Source organism: Motacilla alba, chromosome 14 (genome assembly GCF_015832195.1).
Source record: "Motacilla alba alba isolate MOTALB_02 chromosome 14, Motacilla_alba_V1.0_pri, whole genome shotgun sequence".
In the NCBI taxonomy this organism is placed as follows: Eukaryota; Metazoa; Chordata; class Aves; order Passeriformes; family Motacillidae; genus Motacilla; species Motacilla alba.
Genome location: NC_052029.1, coordinates 3,163,052 through 3,188,728, shown reverse-complemented (window position 1 = coordinate 3,188,728; position 25,677 = coordinate 3,163,052). Strand labels below are relative to the sequence as shown.

The 25,677-nt window shown below is 42.1% G+C and overlaps 1 protein-coding gene across 10 annotated transcripts in view; it reads right to left on the bottom strand.

Moving 5' to 3' along the window:
- Positions 1–5,148: 5,148 nt before the first annotated feature.
- Positions 5,149–25,677, bottom strand: part of LOC119706739 (katanin interacting protein) — a 57,070-nt gene continuing 36,541 nt past the window's right edge. For 9 of the 10 annotated variants that reach the window (XM_038150698.1, XM_038150704.1, XM_038150708.1 and 6 more), the window contains 12 exons: positions 24,937–24,987; positions 24,786–24,849; positions 22,734–22,911; positions 20,252–20,417; positions 16,805–16,962; positions 16,422–16,486; positions 15,959–16,069; positions 14,022–14,161; positions 11,137–11,238; positions 10,326–10,486; positions 7,926–8,014; positions 5,149–6,603 (listed from right to left, as the gene is read on the bottom strand). In XM_038150698.1, coding sequence (XP_038006626.1) covers positions 6,548–6,603; positions 7,926–8,014; positions 10,326–10,486; positions 11,137–11,238; positions 14,022–14,161; positions 15,959–16,069; positions 16,422–16,486; positions 16,805–16,962; positions 20,252–20,417; positions 22,734–22,911; positions 24,786–24,849; positions 24,937–24,987 — 1,341 coding nt within the window. In that variant the 3' untranslated portion in view covers positions 5,149–6,547. The remainder of the gene's footprint in view (positions 6,604–7,925; positions 8,015–10,325; positions 10,487–11,136; positions 11,239–14,021; positions 14,162–15,958; positions 16,070–16,421; positions 16,487–16,804; positions 16,963–20,251; positions 20,418–22,733; positions 22,912–24,785; positions 24,850–24,936; positions 24,988–25,677) is intronic. The other variant, XM_038150706.1, reaches the window with a different exon arrangement.

Genomic DNA, 25,677 nt, shown 5'->3' with positions numbered 1-25,677 from the left:
TCTTTCTTGCTCAAGATGAAAGTCCTTTCCCCAGCTTGTTTCACACTGAAACTTCTGTTCTGGCAGCCACCTCACGCTGTCAGGCTGAAGAGAATTCTCAGTGAAAGAGATAAAAGGGCTCAGCTGTCCTGGCTCATTGTATTTTCCACAGGATCCTTCTCTTTCTCCAGCACAATGGTCCCCCTGGGTGAGGAGTCATTTCCCTGAGAAACCTTCCCAGCCACAGCAGCTCCCTCTGTGTTCCTTGCCCTGCTGCTGGCCACACTTGCTCTGCATCCCACCATTTGCCTCACATCTGTTGCAGCTCCAGGTGAAACAGATCTGGAGACCAGTTCAGGGATAGTCTGGAGGCCAGTTCAGTCTGTAATTCCCAGCTAGGCTCACACTCCCAGGAGGCAGCAGCTGAGTTCCAGTCTCTTCCTGACCCCATGATGGCTCTGAGGTGCAGTGTCCAGACCCAAAACTTCCCCTTCCACTGCTCCCACCCCAGGCTCCTCCAGGGCCACAAGACTTTCAGGTTATAAATGCTCTTTTGCTGAGAAGGAGGCTTGGCTATTTCTAGCACTGACATTTACCTCCACATGCTTAGCCCAGCACACTGTTCTGTCAAAAAAACAGTGTGAAGATCCTTTCCCAGTTAGATCCAGATAAGCTGAGGAAAACAAGCCATGGAGCTCTGAAACAACCAACTCCATGATCCAAACCAGCACTGCTGCATTTCACTTCCTCCATGCAGGCAGCACTTTCCCTGAGGCACACATCTGCTCCTGTCCCCTCACTCTGTGCTTTCATCCTCCTCAAGCTCCATTCCAGGTACCTCCTGCACGAGCAGGACCTTACCTCAGCTGCCACACTGCTGCCAACAAAATCCTGTCGTTCTTTCATGTGCTGCTTCCCTCCATCATTCTTTCGGACATTTTATTTTACAGTTGGGTGAGAGACATGCCTGCTTTTGTAACTGAGGATTTATGAATTCTCTGGTCTGGGTGACAAGGTGGTGATCAGTCACAGGCTGGACTGACTCAATGATCTCGGACGTCTTTTCCATCCCTAAAGCTTCTGTGGTATCTTAGAGGGAGGAGTTTAGGTGAGCTAATTCTACCTGTCTGATATATTTCCTTGGATTTATAGTCCCCAAAATGTCCATCCTCTTTCTACAAACTGCACAAAGTCTGTGCATGCTGGCATTTTTGGAAGTCCCATGAGCAATAGGACAGAGACCGACACTAAGACTTTGAGAGTCAAGTTGATTGTAGTCACACCCAAAGAGACCTTGAGCAAGCTGAAAGCTAAAGGCAGGATCTCTCTGTGGTCTCACTGCATAATTGAGACCTTCCAGAAATAACCAGGACACCTGGGGAGGGCAGCTCACAGGTTATGTGGTTTTCCTCTCCTAATTAAAGCCAGAGCAGTGAGCCATGGGTGGAGGTTCATGGGGTGTTGGAAGCAATGTTGCAGGCTGGGAAACTCCTACCCTGCTGCTCCTTGGGATGGTCAGTCCTCTCCTTCAGGCAGCAGCTCAGGAAGGGAGCACCAGAGAGCTGGCAGGCAGAAGGTCTGCAGCCTCATTTCCCCGTTCTCCAGGAATTTCTAGGTCAGTAAGAAGGAAGTCACCAATTGCAAGTGTTTCCTTTTAGGCCCGGATCTTTAACACTGCAGCACTTCACAGGGTCCTGAGCCAGGGTGAAGGGAACTGATGCTGTAAGACAAGGGTGGAAAATTGATCTCTTCCCAGCAAGATTTAGAGGCCAGTTGGACAAGAAATTACTCCAGCTGGGCACTCGGTCCCCATCTCTCAGCTCTTCCTGCAGCTTGGAGATTCACTCTATAATTGCTTTCTTAGTCCACATTTTATCCTCGGCTGACAGAATTCCATTAGGATGATACAAGCAGTGTGATAAAGGGATGTTTGTGTCTCACATGGGCTCTAAGTCATTTCTCAGCAAACAAGCAAATAGTCACAGAAATGGGCAAAGAGGCCCCTGAGCAAGGAAGTCCCTCCCTTCCTGTGCTCTGACCAGCAGGGCTCAGCCCACAGACAGCAGACACCCTCCCAGGGTGTCCCACTGCACCCTCCCAGGGTGTCCCACTGCACCCTTCCCAGGGTGTCCCACTGCACCCTCCCAGGGTGTCCCACTGCACCCTTCCCAGGGTGTCCCACTGCACCCTTCCCAGGGTGTCACCGTGGTCCCTCTCTGCTCCTCAGAGGAGACACCTCCAAAATGAACAGTTCTCCTACAGCAGTTCTGGGCCCAGCAAGAACACAGCACTGCCATCCCCAAAAATAGGGACCCCACACAAACAGGAGCCACAGTGCTGTGACACAGGAGTGGGTGACACCCCGATCTGAGAGCAAGTGCCTTTCCTCTGGGAAATGTAAGAAATGAAACTAGTCCTGCAGCACAACTGAGCACATATGTCTGGAGAGTGCAACGGGCTGGTCACACCAGCAAGGCAAACAGGGACTCTGAGCAGCACTTTCAGAATGGTTTTGGCAGACAAATTGACCTTCTAAGCATGATGATGCAGCTAAAAGGTAGTCCTGATGGGAAAAAAGCTAAAAGGGAACCCAGGATGCTGCAGGGTGCACAGTTTCAGCACCTGGTGAAGGGCAATGGTGAAGCCATCACCACATGGTGTCTGTTGTTCACATTTCTTGAAGAATATTGGAAGAGACTTGACTGCTTCAGTGACTTTTACCAGAAGAGCAGCTCCTGTTGGAGCTCAGCCTCCTGGATAAGCAGCCCCAGACACAGAGGGCAGCCCAAGGCACCCTGCACAAGGTTTGGGTTCCCATCACTGGCGGTATTCCCAGGATGGTGTGGAGCTGCATCCAGCAGGGAGCACAGCAGAGAGCAGGAGGAAAAGGGGAATGCTTCTCTTACAATCAATCAAAGGAAAGCTGGCTCCATCCCCTGCATGTGGCAGAGCCCATATGTCAATGCAGCCCTTCATGTTTGCTCCTACCTGACTTCTGCTGTGAGGCGAGTGTTTCCTGGAATTGTCAAGAAGCTTAAGGACTCCATTCAACCTCCTTCATGCACTGCTCTCCCCCTCACAGCCTCACTGGCAGCAGTTCCTGTCTCTGGCCATTGCAGGCTGTTCCAAGACCTCCACCCAGTCCCCCAGCACGCAGTCCCTCATGGGCACTGTCAGTGCCACCAGCCCAGCACACATCCCTGGTGTGGCAGGGCTGGGCATCACCAGGGCAATGGCACAGCAGGGACGTGGTACAAGTGCAGCAGGAGCAGGAGATTTTACAGAGAGCAGCACCACCCGAGCAGGATGCTGCAGTGCAATTCCCAGTCCAGCCTAAACCACAAGCAGGGCTCAGTTTAATTCAGGTGCTGGATGTAGCTGCTCTGGGTTCGTGGATGAGTGACCCTTTTCCATGGACAGGTGCCTTTCCCTGCTGTTTAAATGCTCCTGGATTAAAGCACAAAAAAAGCAGAAATTGAAAAGTTGCAGGCCTTCCCAGGCATCTCAGATTACACTGCGAAGACTGACAAAAATATCTTTTTCTAGATCAAAAAGTAGGCAGCCTGCCATGTACTTCCTCACAGATTATTTCTTTATCCTCTGCCCTTCTCAGTGTCACTGTGGGACAAACAAATTGATTTCTGTTATCTTGATCCAAGCCCTTTAGTCCAACCACAACAGGTAAAGGTGAGCAACTATGGCATAAAAGTCCATGCAGGGCCCAGATATTGAAATAGGTGAAACTTTTTTAATTTATATCAATATCTTCAGCAAGAATTCCTGTGAATCCTTCCTTTTCCTTTGCTGTGCTTTTGACAATGTCAAATGCTGTTACAGGGCACATCCTTGCTGAATTACTCCTGATGAAACTGTGCCTGACATTGACTCAAGAGCTCTGTGGGGATTTTCTTGATTGCATGTTTACTCTTCCTCTTGTCCCTCCTGTAAATGCCAGTCTGACATGAATGTACTTGTGAGGAGTTAGTTAAAAAAAAAGGTGAAAAATGGAATAAGCCCTTTTTTTTTTTAACCCTGACTCACTGAAGAAATGAGTCAAGTGTCTATGTTTGAGTGTATAGGGCTGACTAGGACTCTTAATTATCTTTGGTTATATAAAGGGTCATTACATCTCAGCTCCAATTAGGAGGGCAAACACTGACAGCTCCTACCCCACAGAGATGAATGAAGTATTTTCTAAACATTATGCTGCTCTCTAGAATGACTGACTAGAACCAAGGAGTCCATTAGGCTGTGCCTTGGTGGTTTTTGTCATCCCAGACAGCAGGCTGGCAAACCCTTCTTTCACAAACAAACACTGCAGGGGAGGATGTTCCACAACTTGACAATCTTTTAAAACATTTTCAAGACTATCATGGTCTTTCCACACAATGTGGCAGCTGTGGGGAATCTGAATGGCTCCAAGGGCTGCTGGGAGAGGATGGTGAATGTTGAAGCCACTGCACTCTATGGCAGATGTCAGACCAGCTGCACTGGATACAGATTTCCAGGGGCAAAAGGTGTTGAAAATTGGCTGCAGTCACCAACTGAGGTGAGAAAGACTTGGTGGCAAGGAAACACAGAGAGAACTGTGACCCATCTGAGCTTGACCAGATAGTTTGCAGTAATTTCCAAAACCTGGAGCATTAGGGTTGAAAAATCGTTAGCCCACCACACAGGACTTGAGATGCTCCAGACAGATACAGAGAAGACAGGTGAGCACAGGAAGTCCTCTCCCCCTCATACCTTTTCAGATCAATAAGAGAGATGCTGTTCAGTGCCAGGAAACAGCAGATTTCATTTCTCTGTGCACCCAGTGCTATTTTCTCAGAAGAACAAACAATGTGATAGGCTCCATCCCATCTAGAGATTGCCCACATGACAAATCTGAGATTGTGCCTTGAGCCTTGAAAACCTTGCTACACCCTCTCCCCTTCCAAACACAGACACTTGTATCTGCTCTGAGTCCTTCCAATACCCCTCCTCTCAGCTTCTCCTCTTTTTCATTTGGAGTTGCCTGTTGTGTGATTTGGAGCAAAAATTAGCACTCAGTTTTTTGGTAGAATTACACCAGAAACAAAGGAGGGGAGAGTTCTCAGAACAAGAGGGTTCTTTGGTCAGTGCAGCTTGGGAAGAGCCCTTAAACAAAGTACAATGTACTCACACACACTATTTTACATTTAAAAGTAAAGCAGTTTGTATTTAGTACAAAATAAATTCTTTTGCTCCATCAGTACACAGAAACCTGGGAAATGCATTGGTATCTTGTGTCCTTTCAGCTCAGGCAACAGCAGTGAAGTTTTAATAAGCAAATATACAAGATATTACACTCCTGACAGGCAGAAAGGGAAGCAGCACAGTTTGATTCTAAATTGAGCTGCACCACTGTCTCCAGTTTATGTGTAAAAGCACATCCTGACTTCAGCATCCAGTTCTCTCTGGAAACAATCACAGAATCACAGGAATGAGCAAGTTCTAAATGAGAATCCATGGAAGAGATTTACAGGTTGTCAAAAACACCAAGTTTTCAGGGAAAAGTACATTTGCATAGCAAATCCTGCAGCATATTTTCTTGGTTAGAGTTTTTATTTAAATGAATACATGTGCAGGGTGTTTTTGTTTAAAAATGAACTTGTCTCCTTACCTTCAACTAATTATAAAGCATTTACCATTTCTCAGAAGTGATGATCTGTTGCTGGCAACATCTGGTTAGTGCAGCACAGAGGCATGGCCTCCTTGTTCACAAAAATTCAGGCAAAATAGGAGGAAAAAACATTGCTCTGTAGCAGGAGAACTCTGAAGGATGTGCAGAGCGCCTGTCAATGGCACTCCAGGCAAAACACCTCACTTGATTTTTCCATGGTAGTGAAATGATGAAAGAAATAATTATTTCACTGCAAAACATGAAAAGGTGACAGCTGAAATGCACTTATTAAACCTTGATAAAGCCACTTCCTGATCTTCACTTCCTAAAAGCATCCATCACATTTCTGCAAGCCCGGTGGAACCTGTCTAGGTGTCAGAAACAGTGGCAGCTCCTGCAGACAGCCCTGGCACCAAAACATGCCCAGGGACAGACAGCTAAAGAGTATTTCCTCTAATAACTGCATTTCCCTGAGAACTATTTACAGGCATCAGAAATAAAGCAACACCTCCTTCCAGTGAGCATCTTCGTGATCATCCAGCTGGGATTTAGGAATAAAAGCCTTAGAAATAATCTAAAAAACCTGTGGACAATCCTGCTTAACCCAAGTTCTCAGTACTTGGCAGAACAGTTGTCAGCAGAAAGGTTCTCACTCTCTCCTTTATGTTCCTTCTTCCCTGGATTTTCAATTAAGAGATAAGGGGGAAAATTCAGACAGATCAAGACCAAAAAAAAAAAAACCCAGGAAACTGAATTCATGCTTCAGATTTCATTCTGGAAAAAAAATCCTGTAGCAAATAAAACTGCCCCTCACAAGAAGAGGTGGTTCAGCAGCAGCAGACATAGAAAATCTTCCATTTGGATATGCGTATTTTGGAGATCTGGAGTGCAGTTACTCAGGGCTGAATGCATTCAGGACTTCCCTTGTTATCTTTTTCTCCTCTGCAGTCCTTTCTCATTGATGCAGGTTTTGGGGCGCAGAGCTGTTGAGGAAAATGAAGGGCGGGTTTAGGACTGTAGACTAACAGTGAAGCCACGGGGTCAAATGAGGAACAAAAATGCCCATTTCTCTTTCCACCCCAGAATGAAGCAGAGCTGCCCTTCTCAGTGATGTTTCTGACACTGACACTGAGCGCTGCCAGCTTTTCCACAGTCCCATGGAATTCCTTTCCTGTGCAACCTGCTCTGAGTTCAGGGTTGATAGGAGGCTGGACCCTCCCTCAGGAAGGGAACCCCCTGAGGTCTCCTCCAACCCAAATCATTCCATAAGTGTGTTATCAACACCCTCTGTGGCTGATACCAGCCAGGACTGCAGAGGGGACATGGGGCAAAGGGCCACAGGCACCCTCAGCTGGTGACTTCAGAAGCTCTGTGTCCTCAGTGCTGGAAAAGATGTGATGGCCATGGCAATGACAGCTGTTCTTTACTGGACAGGTCTGCTCTGGAAGCCAGGATGCCATTCCAGTGGGCACAGAGATGTCCAGGATACTTCTGACAAGTATTGTTAAATATAGTAACTTTTAAGCTGGTTTTTCACAGGCAATGGCATTTCAGGTCCTTCTCCTACAGAACTGTTATTAAAAGCCATCAAATAATATCTGTAACACTTTCTAGAGAACTAATTGGAGAAAGTGTCATGCTCAGGAGAGAAAACCAATCATGAATATACCAGCTTGGCTGAGAATTTGAGATGTATTTAGGGAGCTATTCTGAGTAATTTACAATGAATGACTGGTACTCTTCAGACTATAAATACAATCTAGTCTTTCTCCTTGGGAAAAAAAAGAGAGGTTGTCTTTTTAATTATCACTTTGTAAGCAAAAAGACCAACCAGAAAGACAGTGGGAGGAACAGAGTCAACACGGTTCCCCCCTTGTTACACTCACTGTGATTCTGGGTCTGCTCAAGGAGCCACAAGCAGCTGATTCTCAGACACATCTGAACCATCTCTGAAGCTGCTTAAAAGGCCAGTGGGGATGCAAAGAGCTTATTATTCTAAAAGTTGTCAACGGACCTGCACAATTAACAGCTATTTTCAATTCATCTTCAGCCAGTTTCTTTGCTGAGGATTTCTGCATTTGTGGTGCTGTGAGCCACAACCACATCATCCCCGTTCAGATTTAGATACAGAGTAGAAACCCACCAGATGATGAAATTTGCAGTTTGTCTTTTTATGACAGAAAAAGCAGAGCTAAATATACATAAGACTTCCCACTTTTCCCAGTTTAGGGCTATAACAATGCTCATTATCCACACTGTATCTGCAGGAAATGAGCAGAAGAAAAATGTGGAAGACAGAACTCACCCGGATCAGCCACAACTTGTTTCTTTTTGCTGCTGGTGACAATCTCATTTTCATTCATCATTCGTACATCCTGATCCCCCACATGATTGCTGAAAAGATTGAAATCAGTACAATGGCCAAAATCGTCAGCACTGGGGAAATTATGAGAGTCATGGACAAGGATACCAAAGAAGGGATGTCTGGAGTCCTGCAAGCTCAACAGCTCCACAGCACAGCCACACCACACAGGATTACCCACACAGGAATTATCCCGTCCTCATCCACCTGAAGGATTTCCTGCCAGTTTTAATTAGTGGCATTCATTCAGGCACACATTCAAATATAAATATCATATTCACTCTACAATTTTCCAGCCTGCCTACACAGCTTGAGCCACAAAGCAAAGTGAGCTCTTAAATCAGAGCTGTACAAAGGGGGTATAAAAATGCTCATAGGGAACTTCCACACTGCTTTCTAATTCTGCAAGAGCACTATTTGAAACTTTTCTGAACTAAACAAAATTCATTTACTGTGACAAGTTTTGCTTGCAGGCTTTTTTGCTTGCAAAATTTTAACCATTTCTTTTTGGGAAATAAGTAATAACTTCAAAGGTAAATTAAAATAAACAAATTACAGGGAAAAAAATATGAGCTGAATTGAAACGTAAGGAAAACATCACTAATAACATCTGCCTATCACATAGACCAAAAATACCCATTTGTGCCTTGGCAATCTTTTCTCTCCAAATACTGCACAAAATGGGTTTCTGTTTCTGAAGAAAAATGTAATGTCCCTTAAACTGTCAGAGTGAAGCCAACACTGAAGCGAACCAGAACCTAAACTATTGATGATAATATCAGACTCAAGTTCAGGTTCATAAAACACTGAACAGTGCCATGTGAAAGAGAACAGGCCGACATCACAAGCAACAGTATCCAAGAGCTCCAGAGCATTTTCAAAATGAAGGGATATTATCCACTGCTGAAGTACCCTGTATTTTAGTAGGATGGGAGGTGAAAAAAAAGAGGAAAGATGATTGCAGACCAGGCTGGGAAGAAAGAGTAAGAAAATTCTTGCACAGGAGTCTGGAGGAGAAGAGGCTCAGCATGTTCTCGACTGCAAAAGAGACCATGCAGTATTTGTGACCCCAAAAATTCCTCTTTAAAGTAGATCAAAGGACATATGTCTTATAAATATGTGCAAAGGAAGTTATGTAAAAAAGATGTGTGATTACAGCTGGTGATTCCCTGGTTTCAATAAAATAATTTTACTCATAGAAAGATCTGAAGCTGAGGAAAGTAAAGGTTCATTTCCCATCTTCCTCCTTTTTCTGTCCCATTAAAAATTTTCTCAAAACTTTCATTTCCTCAAGGCATTTTCATTTCAGTGACTTTTTCACTTTGAGAAATTGTTCACCTTCAAGTTTTACCATGACAACACAGCCACTTGTACAAAAACACAAGTCCAAACAACACATCCAAACAATAATAATTTATTTAACCTCTGACAGGAGCAGTGGGCAACAGCCAATGCCTCAGGGAAACACAAGAAAGCAAACCCTGTAGGCAAATGTGAACTTCTGTTTTTTATTCTGAGCATCTCATGTTCCTTCTGCTTATTTCTAAATGTTTGAATATCTTTCTGAGTGGATCACAGACCATTTATCCATGCAAAACTTGCCTTTTTTTTCCAAGTGATGCATGTGCAAAACACTCTATTTGTCAGCTGTCCAACATGTAAGAAAGTGTTCTTTTCTATAAGCTTTCATTTTTTCACTTTTCAATCACATTTAAAATAAATTATTCTTTCAAATCTTTACTTTCCTTGCCAGGGATTGTTTTTTAGATCCCACCAATCCTGACCTTCTAAATGTAAGTGCATTTTTCACTGCATTTCATCACAATCTCCATGAGATTGCCAACTTAGTGGTTTTAAAGCATCATTCCCCCAAATGCAATTCATTTCTCATTTTAGAAGTTCATTATTTTAAACTGTTTATAAAATAGTAGAATTCTGGCTTCTTAATTAGCATCTGAGTCAAATCAGAGGAGTTTATTTTCTTTAATTTTCATGCTTGGTTTTTTTCATGAACTTTTTATTTCTTCCCCCTCTATGTAATAACACTGGGATTTATTAATCCTTCTCTAAGGAAGTCCAACTATTTTATTTTGTGTTTCCAGGCTTTCATGAAAACAGATGTAAATATAAATTATAAATACCAGGAAGTGCTAGAAGATGCTTGCAAACAAAGCTGGTAATTTGGTCCTCATATCTAAAAATCTCCTTATTCCTCCTCAAGTGAGGCCAGGGATGCTCTGGAAGGGAATTTTCCTCAGCAATACACACACTGCTGACATCAGTCACATCAAACCACTTTTTAAAGCCAAGATTCTTTGTCCCAAGCCAGACCCATTGCCATACCTGATAACAGTTCTCCTCTCCTTGTGGCAAATCCTCTCATCGTCCGTGAAGAGGATGGTGTGGTAGGGCACCACGGGGTCACACGTGGGGAGGATGCCTGACACCACATGGCTCACCATGTCCAGAATCCCATTGTACACCAGCAAATCATCGACCAGAAGCTACAAACATTCAAGAAATAAACCAAAAATCCATCAAGAAATTGGGCCTTGCTTTCAGCAGTTGTCTCTAAAAAGCATTTTGCTCTATTTGTTTCACAAATCCAGTCATTAATTTAGATTTTGTCCCTTAAAACTTCCATTTCTCTCTATTTGCTGCTGGAGTTTGATTTTTTTTTCCTCCCCAAGTTTTTTATCTTGTCACTGATGTTTTTTAATGCAGCTTTCAAGTAGGTAATTAAAAATGTATTTCATGTTTTACATAATTGCCATTCTATTCATTGGAGTGAATCACTCTTAAATCTAGGAATTAATGAATCTCACCTCACTTCAGCTGTCTAAAACTTATGTTTGTAGCTCAAACTAGTCTTCCAGGCCTACTCTACAGTCAGTGGAAAAAGGCAAGTATTATCCTGTCTTTAGACAATTATCTAAGACAAAAATCAGATAAAGTTTTCTTTCCCTGGACAAAAAAAGTGAGGACAGATGACTGGCATAGATTAGTCATTTTAATATTAAATGCAGAGTTAAATGAGATGAATCCCACCCTTTGAGATTACATGGAATCACACTTCAACAAACTGTGAGAACATGTTCAGAATGGAGGCAGCTGACTCACCAGGACATACAAAATGCACAGGAAAATTACTTACACCAAACTCCTTCACACCTCTCTGAGGTGTCTTGGCATAATTCCATAACTTGATCATTGACACGGTGGTAGGTACATCAAAAATGACATATACCCTATTCACCTGCAAAAGAGAATTAATTTATCTTTAACAGCACAAAGTCCCCAAAGAAATTGAATTCTCATGCATGTTACATCAAAAGAGGTTCATATTTAAAGAAATATAGCTGGAGGAGAGATAACTTATGCTGAGGATGGAAGTTCAGCTATCATCCCTGCTGATAATTCCCAGATGTTGGCTCTACCCCACAGCTGCTCTCAGAAGCACAGAAGATGAGATCTGGAGCATTCTTGTCATCCTGGACTGCCTGGAAACTGGAGGAGGGGGAGAGAGACACTTTTAATGAGTATTTCATAAACCAAATACAGACATGTCCTTAGGGGTAAGACAAGCTGGTGCCTCTTCTGTTCTGTTCTATTCTGCATGGAGAGACAACTTCCAAGGGATGGAGTGACAGGACAAGGGGGAATGGCTTCCCACTGCCAGAGGGCAGGGATGGATGGGATACTGGGAGGAAATTCTTCCCTGTGAGGGTGAGGAGGCCCTGGCATAGGGTGCCCAGAGAAGCTGTGGCTGCCTCTGGATCCCTGGCAGGGTCCAAGGCCAGGTTTGACAGGGCTTGGAGCACTCTGGGATAGTGGAAGGTGTCCCTGCCCATGGCAGGAAGTGGGACTGGATGGACTTTAAGGTCCCTTCCAACCCAAACCACGCTATGAATCCATGATTTTATTCTATTCCATTCCATTTAATCTCTTTCTACCCAATATGAATGGAATCCACCTTTGTGTTGGCAAAACTAAAATCTCCCCTGTATGCCCTGAAAGCTATTGCAGAAATTTTGCAATTTTTGTGTGAGTTATACTACCAGGAATTTAGAAACAATCCTCCAGATGCTTGCTAAACAATTACTGCTTGAGGTATTATTCATCTGCCTTTCAGTGACGTTAATGTCAAGATGTTAAGACCAAAGATTAGGCAGGCAGGAAACCAATCTTGCCTGTTACAGTTAATTCCATGCTTTTCCTTTTATGAGCCACTATATCAAGTTCAGATCAACGTATCTTAAGCTTCATCTTTAGCATCCTCTGAAGTTTTAATCCTTTGATGTACTAGAGAAGATACTGTAGGTTATATTAAATCATTATGCTGGTTTGTTTTTTTTTTTACTGAAGAAAGAAAGGTAGATTGGATCAATAGAAATGCTTGCATCTGTGATTTTCCATGAGACAACTGGAGCATTGTCTCTAACAACAACTGTTAATCCCACAGCAAATGATATATTTGATTAAAAATCCATTCAAACAAAGGAATAAAATGACAATCAGTAACAGGAGAACAAATAATTCAAATTCTGCTTATGTAAGAAATTAATTTGAAAAACAGGAAACCGCTTTCAGAATTAAAAAGGAAAAGCCATTTAGGAAGGAAAAGAAAGGCTATAATACCAATTCCCTTCAAGCTTTTGAAGCTTCCAACACATCAAAGAGTTAATGCAGCTTTCCAGGCAGCCTGCACTGAGGATGGGAGCACTCACAAGCTCTGGTTCAGCAGCCCAGCTCCAGAGGCTGAACATCAATAGCTGATTGCTCCATCCAGCACCTCCTAGCTCAACAACCATCCCAGGGAGAGGGAGGAGGGAAAAGTACTCTGTGGATCTTACAGAGGTGTAATTTGCTACAGTTCAAGGACAGAAAACACCATTAAATCGCTTCTGCATCCTGCATTTCACACATTATCAATTTACCCTTTAATGCTGGTATTTTGTGCTCTTCTGCAGTACTTTGGTGTCAGGCAGAACAACACAAAGAGAGAGAATTCCAGAGCCTGTTATTTTCCTTTTTCCCAAGTGAAACAGCCTCTGCAAGCGTGTCTTTTGTAAGGACATGAGCACACTCAGATGGCTGTCAAATCAATCAGTCATCCTGTTATAAGAGACATCTGAGCATCCCATCAAATTGCCAGGATTCAAGGTCTGGGATCTACACAGCAGGAGCCTCAAGCATCGCACAGACCTTCCACTTCCCTAGGAAATGCAAGCACTCACTATTCCCAAGTACACTTGAAAGCTTTACCTTAATTATAGCCCTTCATTACAACACATCATGATATAAATGAACAATTCCTCATTTGTAATATTTTAATTAGTAACTGCAACATCTACAGTGAGGAGTTCACCAACACAGTGATAACTTGCCTCATGTCAGGTTTATACTTTGTTTTCTTTCTAAATCCATTCTCTTATAAGAAATAAAACCACCTTAATTATGTCCATTACAGGTCCCTAAAAATTGTCCTTTCCCAAAACAAGGTCAGAAATCATCTGAGTTTATCTACTTTTCCTGTTTAGATTTTTGATATCCCAGCTATTAAACATGGGACTTCTAAAAGGGCTGAATCATCTGTGGCCTTAGGACATGGAACACTAAGTCTGCCATCCCTAATCTACAAATTTGAATTCAACATAGATAATGAGATTTAAAAAGAATTTCTCACTGCTGGAACAACCTTCATTGTATTTTGTAAAGATGAACTGAAAAGCACCAGAAAGGTGTTTATTGCACGGAACTCCTTCATCAGTATCTTTGTCACAGTGATTCAAAAACCACCTCTGGAAAACCTTCTGCTGTTGTCCCATGGAAAGAGGAAATGACAAACCTGAAAACGTCCATTGCTGCTGCCTGTGCTGTGCAGAGAGGCTGCAATAAAAACAACTTCTAAAAAGCAGTGATTTAGCATCTGTGACAAATACCAAATTTAGCTATGAATTCTATACGTTTCCCCTTTCCTCCATGCTTCCAGTTCCATCCACACACATGACTAGACCAGAATGAAAAGGGAAAATGTACCAAACCAGGAAGAACTGGTGCCAGCCACATGTGCCTGCCATCAGTGGTGTCATTCACTCTGTCAATCAGTTTGTCTGGAGTCCGGATGTCTCCAGATACATCATCTAAAACGTTGACACTATCTGGAAAAGCAGCAATATCTAAAAAAAAAACTTTAAGCATAAATAACCTAAAAATGGATATTTCAGAAACACCATATTTAAAAGTCTGTGCTGTTCCCAACTCCTTGAATGAGTTTTCACCACTACAGCAGTACTCCCAGGACTGCACAGCTGAGGAGCTTGGGAGCACATATTTAAAAGCAGGACAACCCTTAGATGTTCTGGCACTCCAATTTATTTTTAAAATAGGAGTCAAGTAACTAGCTGCATTTCATTTATTCTCAAATATGTACTTATGACTTCATCAATAAAGTTCCATTATCAAGAATAGGCACTTCCCAGCTTTTTGGGGACAAAGTCCCATATTTTTATCACAAACTTGTGCAAATTCCTCATATAAAACCTATCTCAAGAAGAGTGTCTCTGCAGGAGGCAGTCATTAGTCAGACTAGGTTTTGCTTGAGTTTCTCAAGGTTTGTGGTAAAAATCAGTAATTGTAATAAAACCTTTTTCCATTTCTTTGAGAGGGAAGGATTAAACTTCCATTGAACAGGCAACCAGATTTTCTCTGTAAGAGAATTATAATTTATAATTTACATTATAAAACATATATGAATGTTAAAGATATGGAAAGAAACGTAGATGGGTGGCAGTGTCTTTAGAATTATGAATCCTGAGCAATCCAGTTTGAGGGACATTAATTTCACCCTGTCCTGCTTTCTAAAAGTCTGTAAGTATTCATAAAGTATTGAAGAAATGACACAGCAATGCCTCAAGTGTTTAAGAAAAGCTTGATTCAGTTGGGAATTATCACATTAAACATTGCACTAAGACAAATATGCTCTTTTGGGATCCTAATGCATCCCATGCAGAACTGCACAGGCAGGAACACTGATCACTCAAAAGGAGCTGAGGGTTCTTTACCTGGCACTGTTTTGCACAGTAGAGCTGTACCAGGTCAGTTAAAGATCCCTGGTTCTTAAAGATAATTTGTTACCACGAATCAATTTCAAAATGTTTCTTGTCCATTATAAATGTTTCAAGTTCAGGGTGTATCACACAAGATACAAATCAAAATAGCTTTTTTTGGGGAAAAGCCTTCATTTCAGGGAATTCCCTATTTATTAGGCAGTGAGAATCCTTAGAGACAAGCAATTCCTGCAGCATTCATGCTATTTATTCTTTCCAAGAGGCTAATATTCCTTCCATGTACCTGAACTATGGGAGCTGTATGTTGGGGTATGAAGCTTTCAGCTCTTAGAAGACTTTAGCTGGTACAGAGCACAAAGTGCAACCTTGATGAACAGCAATCTTCCCAACACGCCCCTCATTCCCTCTGTTAGATATCCAGGGAACACTGAATCAAATTCAAACTCTCAGCCCTGATCTTCATCACTGCTTTGGGTGTCTAGAACAGCCTAAATCTCCAGTTATGAAAAATTTCTTTCTTGAGGCAGAATGAAAGATTCCATTAAAAAAAAAAAAAAAAAAAGCTGAACTCAATATTTTCTTATGAATTTATAGCTCAGCAAACTTTCTGGTCCTTCCCCACCACAGAAGAAATGTCAAGAGCAGATAATAACACACCCTTCTTAAGCCTTCCCTTCTCTAACTTTGTCCTGCTTTGTTGGTGCATCCCATTGAGAGAAAAAACATTCTGGAAATATACAGAATCCATAAAAACATGGAAAAGAGGTTCATCACCAAAACACAGAAAAATAGAAGCCAAGTTAATCCCACAGGACAACCTGGCAATGTGCAGTGATGGCCTGTGACAATTTGCCAGGGAGTAAAGTGCATCAGCAGGGCCAGGGGTGCTTGGTGTGCAAAGGATACTGTTTTCAGTCAGTAAGATTTGCTCTCCGTGCTCATTGAAGAGCTCCAGCCCATTCAAACCAATGTAGTAGGGGTCACCCCAGCTCGTCAGCAGCTGGAACTGGAAAATAACTAAAAAGCAAAAGGCTGTTAAGGAAAATATCAATACAAAAGCTTTGTCCTAACAGGCTATTTAATCTGCAGTTTGGAAAATTATTGTGCAGCCCACAATGTCAGACACTCTTATTTGCAGTTCAGGAGAAAAAGCTACCAGAGGATCTAAAAACAGGCCACACATTCGTATGTGATATTTCACTGATTTATTCTTAAGCCATACTTTATGGAAGCCTTTCTCATATTCTTGGTATCTTGTTAATACCTTAAAGCACCCAAAACTGTTGGATTTATAAAGCTCAGGACTCCTAACCATGGGATGTAACTCTAAAATATTCCATGTGACGAGGAAGATGACAGGGAAGGATACAACCACAGGGCATTAAGGGTGCTTCATAGTCCATACTGGCTTGTTCCAGTGTCCTTGAAGCATTCCTGCCAAAAAAAAAACCAAAAAACAAGGCAAACCAGGGTTTTTATGTACCCTTGCTTCATTCAGAGAAGAGATCAAACCCAAAGAATTAAACCTGCACAGACACCACCCCAACACCTCCACCTGTGATGCTGGGCCAGACTCCCCTCAGACCCCAGAGCAATTTGGTCAGGGATAAAACCAAGTGAAGCTCTGCTCTAAGTGCTCCATGTTTTCACCCAGGAGCCTCACACAGGCAGCTCCAACAGGGAATGTGAAATGACACTGCAACAGGGAAGAGAAATCCTGTGGTTCAGACAACAAAGACATCCTTTTTTTACCTCCTGTGTACTTTAGGAGCTGGCTGGGGCTGTAGATAGTCAAGAAAGAGAATTTCTTGAGCAAAGTCAAAGTGGCAGTTGCCTGGTCCCTTGCGGATAAGGAAGCCCTCCAGGGGGGAGATGCTGTGCCCATCCAGCACCACATGGACCACCTTAGCCTGGTTTAAAAGAGCAAAACGTAAGATTATCTGATATTACATGACATGACTTCCATTAAAATAATTGCAAACAATTCCATTCATTTCAGAGGCTGAAATAATTTCATTTAGCTGTATGTATTTCATGCCTCTAGAGTGTGACAGCCTTTGGCAAAAGAAAGCTGCAATCCATAGTGTCCATGTCGTCACTGACATTGATGGGGATGGCAGAGGTGAGCATCTGGGGGCAAAAATACTAAAAAAAAGTATTGACAGACCTTTGAATTACTGCATGGCACTAGATCTCAGCAAACTGAAGCCTCCCTTCTTCCCAGAGTGCTCAAGCATTGGCCCAGGCTGCCCAGGGAAGTGGTGGAGATCCCGTCCCTGGAGGATTTCAGAGGTGTAGAAGAGGCCCTTGGGGACATGGGTCAGTGCTGGCCTTGGCAGTGGGAGGTTTGCAGTTTGACATGCTGACCTTACAGCTCTTTCCCAGCCTAAACAATCCTCTGATTCCTGAGCCTGCAGCGATATTTACACACATCAAGAGAATGGGAAGCTCTCAAGTCAGCCCATGTCACAAAGGGAATCTGAGGAGACATGATGCTCCTAAATGCTCTGCTGAGGCAGCTGGGATTGCCCAGCCTGGCTGGGGGCATCCTTCCAGAAACCCCACAGCCTGCTGCTCTCTCCAGAGCAGACTTTGGTGTTTCTGTTGCATTCACAGCAGCCTATATTTCAGCAGTTCTATTTATCTTTGTGGCAGGTGGCACTTGGACTTCTCCAGGATCATACAAACTCCTCTGCCAAGCAGTGCTGTGTGTAACCTCAGGGCATATGAATAAAGAAAAGGTGCCTGTACCAAACAGAGAGAATTGAGCTGTGGCCACCTCAGAGATGAGAGCACACCTTATCCAACCTCTGGAGATTAAAGTGAATAATTCAGGCACATTTATTCAGGTGATGCAGGAGTCCTGGCCCCTTCACCCTCCCCCAGCAGCACCATGTGGAGCTGTATCCGTGATCCCAGGTGCAGAACAATTCAACCAGGCTCCAACAATTAATCACTGCACCTTGCTCTCTAATTTGTTACATATAACTTAATGTTCATCACAAGCAGCATTTACTGCCCTGGGTCTCTCAGCAAGTACCAGTTTGTGCTAGACTGGAGGAGGGGCTCAGTTCATTTCCATGAAGATTAATTAGGAGGGAATGTCTGTATGACTACCAAGTGTGGAGAAATAACTATTTCTGGCTCCATCTTCAATACACTTGGGATCAAATAAAGGAAACGTCTTTTTCATATGAGAAACTCTTCTGCATGCTGCTTTCCAGCTGAATAAGTCTGCCAGGCTAAGGAGAGGAAGTGAGAAATCCACTGAAATACACTTTCCTAAACGGAAACACGTCGTGAATGGGAAGTCTGGAGAGTCAGAGATGGAATCTTACCTATTATACCACAGCTGCTTATATTTATGTGCCCTTTACAGCCCTCATTTCTAAGTAATTCTCATCATCTGAGGAGGCACTCAGCCATCACATATTGCGTTTTACAAATGGCATAACAAAGCTCTCACAAGGTGATTTTTCACAGAGCTGCAAATAGCACCCAAGTCTTCATTCTGACAGTCACTGCCATTACCCTCTCACACTAAAGCTGTGAATAGAATCCCCCAGCCTGCAGCTGCCTAACAAATCATCCCATCTCACACCCAGGGACTGGCTCCTAGAAGGAGCAGCAATACTTCAAGAGACAGATGTCAGGATGCCCTGGGTTTACAGCCTAAAACCTCCTTTCCTGTGGCCCAGTGGACCTTGCATCTTTTGTTTTCCAAATAATTTATTTTATCCTTCTACAAGACTGCAGGTATGAGCTCCTCCTTTAAGTGGTATCCACTAACTCTCATGGGACTTTCAGTATTCATGCAGGTAGACACCTGCATCAGACTCACTTCTTTTTCCTACCTAGCGAAGTAAACTGCTAAAAATACACCAAAAATGCAACTTTCTTCTTTTTTTTTTAATTAGTTTGGCCTCCAGAGACCAAATTCCATGTTAGATTTTAGAGATTTAATAAGCACTGCTCAGCAACAACTAAAATATCACTAATTTACCAACATTATTATCACCCTAAATCCAAAACACAGCTCCTGGGAAGAAAATTCACTCTATCCCAGCTGAAATCAGGACATAAATGCCACTAAAAGCCCTCATTTGTATGTTTAGATGGTAATGCTCAAAATGCTCCAGAACCCTCCCATGCGTCAAATGTGCTGGGCAAATGTGATGGAGCACAAAATCAGGGGCCCTCTGTTCAAATCCCTGCATCAGCTGGGATTAAATAAAGATCTTTTTTGTCCTCTCTCCAGTTTAATATGTGCCAACATTTTTGTTCTTATTTATTGCCTGAATTTGGAACTGAGAATGCAACAGTCGCCTTTTGGGGTGGAAAATCTGGGAACAGGTGGATTCCTAAACTTTCTGTGCAATGAGCAGTAACCTCTGGTGAGTTACAATTATCATTACAAGTGTTATCATGACTTTTGTAAGTACAGCAGGGGAAGGAGCCAAACTCAGTGAAAAGGTGTAAAATTATCTCCATCAGGTGTCAATTGGCAATCCCAACAATTTAGAAGGCAAAAAAAATATAAAGCAGGCAATTTGCAAATAAGAGAGGATTTATGTTAATTTTAGCTAAATTACTGTTCAGCTAAATTAGCTAAAATTTTAAAATTTAAAATTATTTACCTAAATTAATTATAAAAATTATTTTAAAATTAAAAACTATTTAGCTAAATTAATTTAGCTAAACTGCTTGAAGGTGGCAACTTTTCATTTATTAAATGTTAATATTTCAAAAGACTCTTCCTGAAAAAGGCAGTGCTGAGTGAGTGGCCTTCTGAACCTGAACTAAACAGAATTTCTTTGGAAAAGTTTCCCTCATATCATTCCCAGCATTTCAGGAAATACAGACTCATATAGCAGGTCTAAATACAAGATATTGAGAGGATACCAGCTCAGAATCATATATCCTGAAAATAATATGTGCTATTGTATGTGTCTCTTAGAAAAATCAGCTGTGAAGAGTTCTTTAAAGCATCTCTGGCTTTTTTTTTTTTTTTTTTTTTTTTTTACTATCTGCTGTTTGTGGAGACAGGAATGCATTATACCTGCCACAAAATTCAGCCTCAGACAATCTAGAAAGATTTATGGTGTTCCATTAAGGCAGCTATATTCATTCATCACAGTACCAATTTTCCAATGCACTGCTGTATATTTTTGCTGGCAGTGCTCCTTTTCTTTTACTTACCCCTCTGTAGGTATCCTCTGGAGATTTATTATAGTTCCAAAAGCGAAGCCCTGCAATACTTTCAGTTTTATCAAAATGGATTGTGAGCAGATGATCTTCTCCAAAAGAGAAGGGAATGAGCCACATGTGGTCATCCTCCACTGTGATATTAGTCCCATCTATTAACCTACAAAGAGAAAAGTCCATTAGCTGCACAAAGGGAAAAGCTGGCTGCTCTCATCAAAGGCAGGGACTTTCCTAAGGTTCATTCTATTCTAGATGCCACTTCCAGCTTCCAGGGCTTCTCATGCCCTTGTGCATGCAATTAAAAGCACAGAAAACATCAAAAATAGCATGCAAGTATTGAACTAAAGGCAGTGGAGGGAGAAAACAAAACCCAGTATTTTCTTTACTTGGGTCTGCTTAAGGAAAAACAGCCAAATCCTTAGGTTTCCTCTGTGTGAACAGGACAGGCAAAGGAAAGCTCAAGTGCCTTTGTAGCAAAGTGACTGAAGGCAGAACCCAAGGGCAGGCACAATATAATTCCTGAAGCCAGCTCCACACCCAAGGCAGTGGATCTGGCACCCTGCAGGGTGTTTCTATGCCAACACGAGGCTGCTGGATCTGAGGAGGAGCTGGATGGCAGCTGGATAACCCTGAGCAGGACCTGGGTTTGCTCACATCCCTCATGGACACAATTAACCACATCCCTGCTACTTTACAAAGCTTCCAACCAGCAGGACGAGGTCTTTTCATGGCAGCACAGGCTTCAGGCTGACTAAATAAAGTTAAATCTGCTGTTGTCTGTCATTATATTCTTCTACCACAAACTGTGCCGTACGAAGATGGAGTAAAGGAGAATATGAATTAATTTTCCACTGTAATTGCTTTGGTACACTGCCAAAAAAGTAAGTTTATACTTACTATTTATTTAAACGTTTAATGGAAGAATGAGTGCCAGACTTGGCAATTCCTTAAAGAAAAAGATTTGAATAATGACTCTTTCACAGAGGAACTGATTAGGGAGTCCATGAGAGAAGAGATGATTCTTGATTTGGTCTTGAATAGTACACGGGACTTATTCCAAATGCCACAGTTGAGAGCACTGCAATGTACTCAAATTCAACATGCTTACAGGGATACCCAGAGCCAAAAGAGCCTCTATTTCTTGTGCCCAAAAAAGTTCTCCAGCAAAACAATCAAGAATGTAAAAAAATAAAATAAAAATTAAAAATATAACCCACTTACTAAGAAAGATGTTAGGAAGAAGGAGGACTTGAAAACTCAAAGCCAGCCTGGCTCAGTAGCAGGATAAACAAAGTTATTATAGGCTATCTTTCAGCAAAATTCATGATGAAAAAAGCCCTAAATTGATAGACTCATAAACTCTGGAAGGTTAAATGCGTACACACAGGCCAAAAAAAGAGTCTGAAGGCTAGCAAGCAAAAGATACAATAAATAAAATCCCTCAAATACATCAGGGGCAGAAAGCTTGCCAGATATTCTGTAAGATCAACATTTCACTAGGCTGCAAAAGGAGCATTCAGAGAGGAGAAAGCATCAACAAAAAGGTAAATGAATTCTTTGCATGTGGGTCCGTCAGGGTGGGGTCTGGAGAGACTCCCCCAGCAGAATCTGTTCACCACAGAGGATGGCATGGGAAGATGTCTTAGATCAGCAACTGCCTACAGAGGAGATTTTCATACAAGATGGCAGAAGGAACAAGCAATTACACACAAATAAGGTTGATATCTTCATTAGTCAGATTAGCAGAAATTACAAATGGAGTTAGTGTGCATAGACATAAATACAATTCTAAGGAAGACTCCAGAGCCTTTGAAAAGACAAGTCCTAATTCATAAACCTGGTCACAGCCCATAAACATGCCAGCAAGACAGGATTACAACCAAAAATACCCTTTAAAATGGAGACATGACTCAGAAACAACAGGATGCAGCTTCAATAACATCCAAAATGCCAAGTCCTCTCCAGATCTACAGCCTATCATTTCCATACTGCTGCCATTTAGATGCACAAGTTAATCTGAGGAAATATACTTGTCAATGAATAAAACTTCATGAGATTTGCCAAAAAAAGCACCGCAAATTGGCCACAAGTGTGGCACCTATTTGTGCAATTCCCCAACACATCCTCACTCTTTGCTAACATGAAATTTTTCCTTGAAATTATCCAGAAATCCTGCATAAATATCACTCAAAATGCACAGACAGATGCTACAGAACACCCACATTCCTTCCTGGAAAGTCCTTGGCAGAAATACCAAGCAGGCATGTTCTCATCTCCCAGCTCAAACACCATCTTTTGGAAACATCTCATTCATGTTTCTACAACAAGCTGTTCCTGGACAGCCTGTGAATTCCAAGAATGAGCAGTGATGGGATAAAAATCATGTTCACATTAACATGTGTTAACATAAGTTTATAGAAATGTGTCACTTCAGAAAATCTGATGGAAAATGCATCCCGAGTCTGTGGTTACTTACTTTTCTAATGTTCTGGAATCTCCTGTGTACTCTGGAAGATCATTTAAGTCTTGGGGTGAAGCAGAAATCTGTTCTGCATTGATTTTTAATGCTTGACCATCCTTTCCTATCACTTCAAGTCCTGTCAGCCCCAGGTAATGAGAGTCTCCCCAGGTCATGGTGAAGTTCAGCTGCAGGCCTACATAAAGGAATATAGATTTTTAATGCCTCTGTAAACTCACCTGTTTGTAGTGATGAGCCAATGTAAACACGAGTGCAAATCCCAGCGATTAGCAGCATGGATATTTTGTATAGATTAAATCACTTTATTTGCTGGGATTGGATACTTCCTGCTCTGTTTGTCCACCTCCATGTAACAGCAGCTTCTGTGAATCTGTGTCAGAGCCCTTTAATGTGCCACCAACACCTTGTTCACTTGAAATTGCACAACTGCTGATCAAGCACGTTCCCAAGTGCCTCATTACTGGGACTGCACCCTGCCAGCCAGTGACACATTTAAGCAGTTACATGACAGATTTTGTGATTATGCAGATGCAGAGAAGACCCATTAGTCTGAAGTCTATCCATCATTTTTCACCAGCTAAATGACTGTATAGATTCATATGAATCCAGCCTCTCAGAAATCCATACATTTTTGGAAAACACCTACTCACAGTTAAAGCAAAGAAAAAACTTGGTTTACTGATGGTTTTAAGTTATTTTCTTCACATCAGAACTGGACACATGGAAGCATTTTCATGGGACAGCATCAGTGAGAAGCACAAATACTGATTAGGCTGTATCTCCAGAAAATAAACAGGAAAAAAAAGCTGGATGGACAAAAGGCTGAATATTAATCTCCTGTTCCACCTGTTTTATGCCTTACTGAAAAGACAGAAATAGCATGTACAGATATAACAAGTAAAATTCCAATCTGATCAGGTTCCATAAAAATCCATCCCTGTATATTAAGAATACCCTTCATTTCACACACCACATAAGCCCACAAATAATCAGGTTGAGTAATGTCTAAAGAAGTACCAGTAGCCATAATTTATGTTTGTAAAACAAACAAGCATTAAACCTCTTAAACCATCCAGTCCATTTACCACTAAAAACCCAGAGCAAGTTTTGATACACACAAAGATTCACTTGGGAGCAAGATTTCATCAGCATTTGCAGGGACACAAAGAAATAAACAGCTGTCAGCTGACAAATCTGGAGCTCTGGCTACACTGGCAGCAGACACCAGTCCCAAGGCCAGTGCTGAGACTAAAAGTGCTCGGGATTCAAGCAGGCAGGAGCAGAACCAGTCTGTTCTCCAAGCTGCACTGAAGGAGCCATCCACACAGATTTAGTATTCCCCAGAGTTTAGGATTCCTTACAGAATCTGAGGATGACACAGGAACAGGGACCCCTGGAGGTGTCTAATCCAGCTCCAAGCTCAGTACAAGTCCAGCATCAAGGCTCTCAGGAGCTCATCCAGGCAATGTTTTCCTGTCTCCAAGGCTGGCAGATTCCAAACCCTCTCAATCCAGTGTTGGATTGCTCTCAGGGTGAAAATAATTTCCTAACACCCTGCTGGAAAGGACCAGGAACTGCTCCTGAAGCTTTTGGGCTATCCAGAAACTCTCTGGGCAACAGCTGAAAGGCCCACAGAGAGCTGGTTTGGTAGAGGATAATAAATCAGGTACTTAAGCAGGGATATAACACTCTGATCTAGCTTTACTCCAGGGTTTCTGTTGTCAATCCAATCTAAAAAATTCAGTCAGTCTACATAAATACAAAGGATTGGGAGAGAATTACTGGGTAAGGGACACAGCTATTAGAAATCCCATTCAGGGACTAGGCAAATGGCTAATGTTATTTTTCTGAGATTAAAAGCCAACTGTTACAATATAATGTTGTAAATGCCATAGCAAACAAAGCTTCTGCCTTAAATATTCAATTCTCTTCTTTATTCTAGAGCTGGCATCTGTCACAAAGTGCTGTACAGCTCTGACAAATCAGATCATCCTCGATAACATGTTTGGGGGAAGGCTGGTAAAGCAAGAAGTAAATGTAAGAACTTACATTTCCCAGTAAATATTCCTGTTTCCTTTGGTATGCATTCAGAGACAGAGTCTCGCTCTTGAACCTATAAAAAAGTCAAGGAACAGGTTCAGTATTACACTTACACTGACTGCTTCTAAAGTCTGTATTTGTAAAAAAGTTATATTTGTACCTGTTTCTTTTTGTATATCAATCTCCCCTCTGCCTCCCCACCCAGGCTGTCCTGCAAAAAATGAAAAACATGACCCAAATTGTAGAATATCAGGTGGGTTCTTAAAAAGCCAAGACTATTAGAGGAGGGTTTTAGCTTAGTGCATATAGAAATGTGAAATGGGAGACTCCATAGTGTGAGCTACCTCTTCTCAAAGAGGCTGAAATCCTTAAATAACACTTATTTCCCTGCTGACTGCCATCAGCAAGTGATAATATGCTGTATTTGCAATATGTTGCAAATCTGTTGCAGACACAAGGAGTCTGGAAGGAAGTCAAGACCAGAGAGTGCCACCACAATTTCTTCTCAGGAATTAAGAGGCAGAACAAACAAGCAAACTGGTCCAAAAGCTTGTGCTTGTGCTCCGGCAATGCTAATTAAAAATTGCCTATGCTGTTCAGAAAAGTGAAGAAACAGATGACAAAATTTGCTGATCACACTGGGGCAATCAGGGTAGTAAAGACAAAAATGGCAAAGGATTGCAGATAGAATTCACTTCACTGAGTAAGTGGGATAAAATGGCAAATTCTGCTCTCTGTGGACAAATGTAAAACAGAGAAAACAATCTTAACTTCACTATACCAGTATTGGCTCCAAAATAAATAATAGTAGATTAGAATGAAATCTTGGCATTTTTATAAGTAGCTCTATATAAACATCAGCTCAATCCTCATTAGTAGTCAAAAGGCCAAACAGGAAATT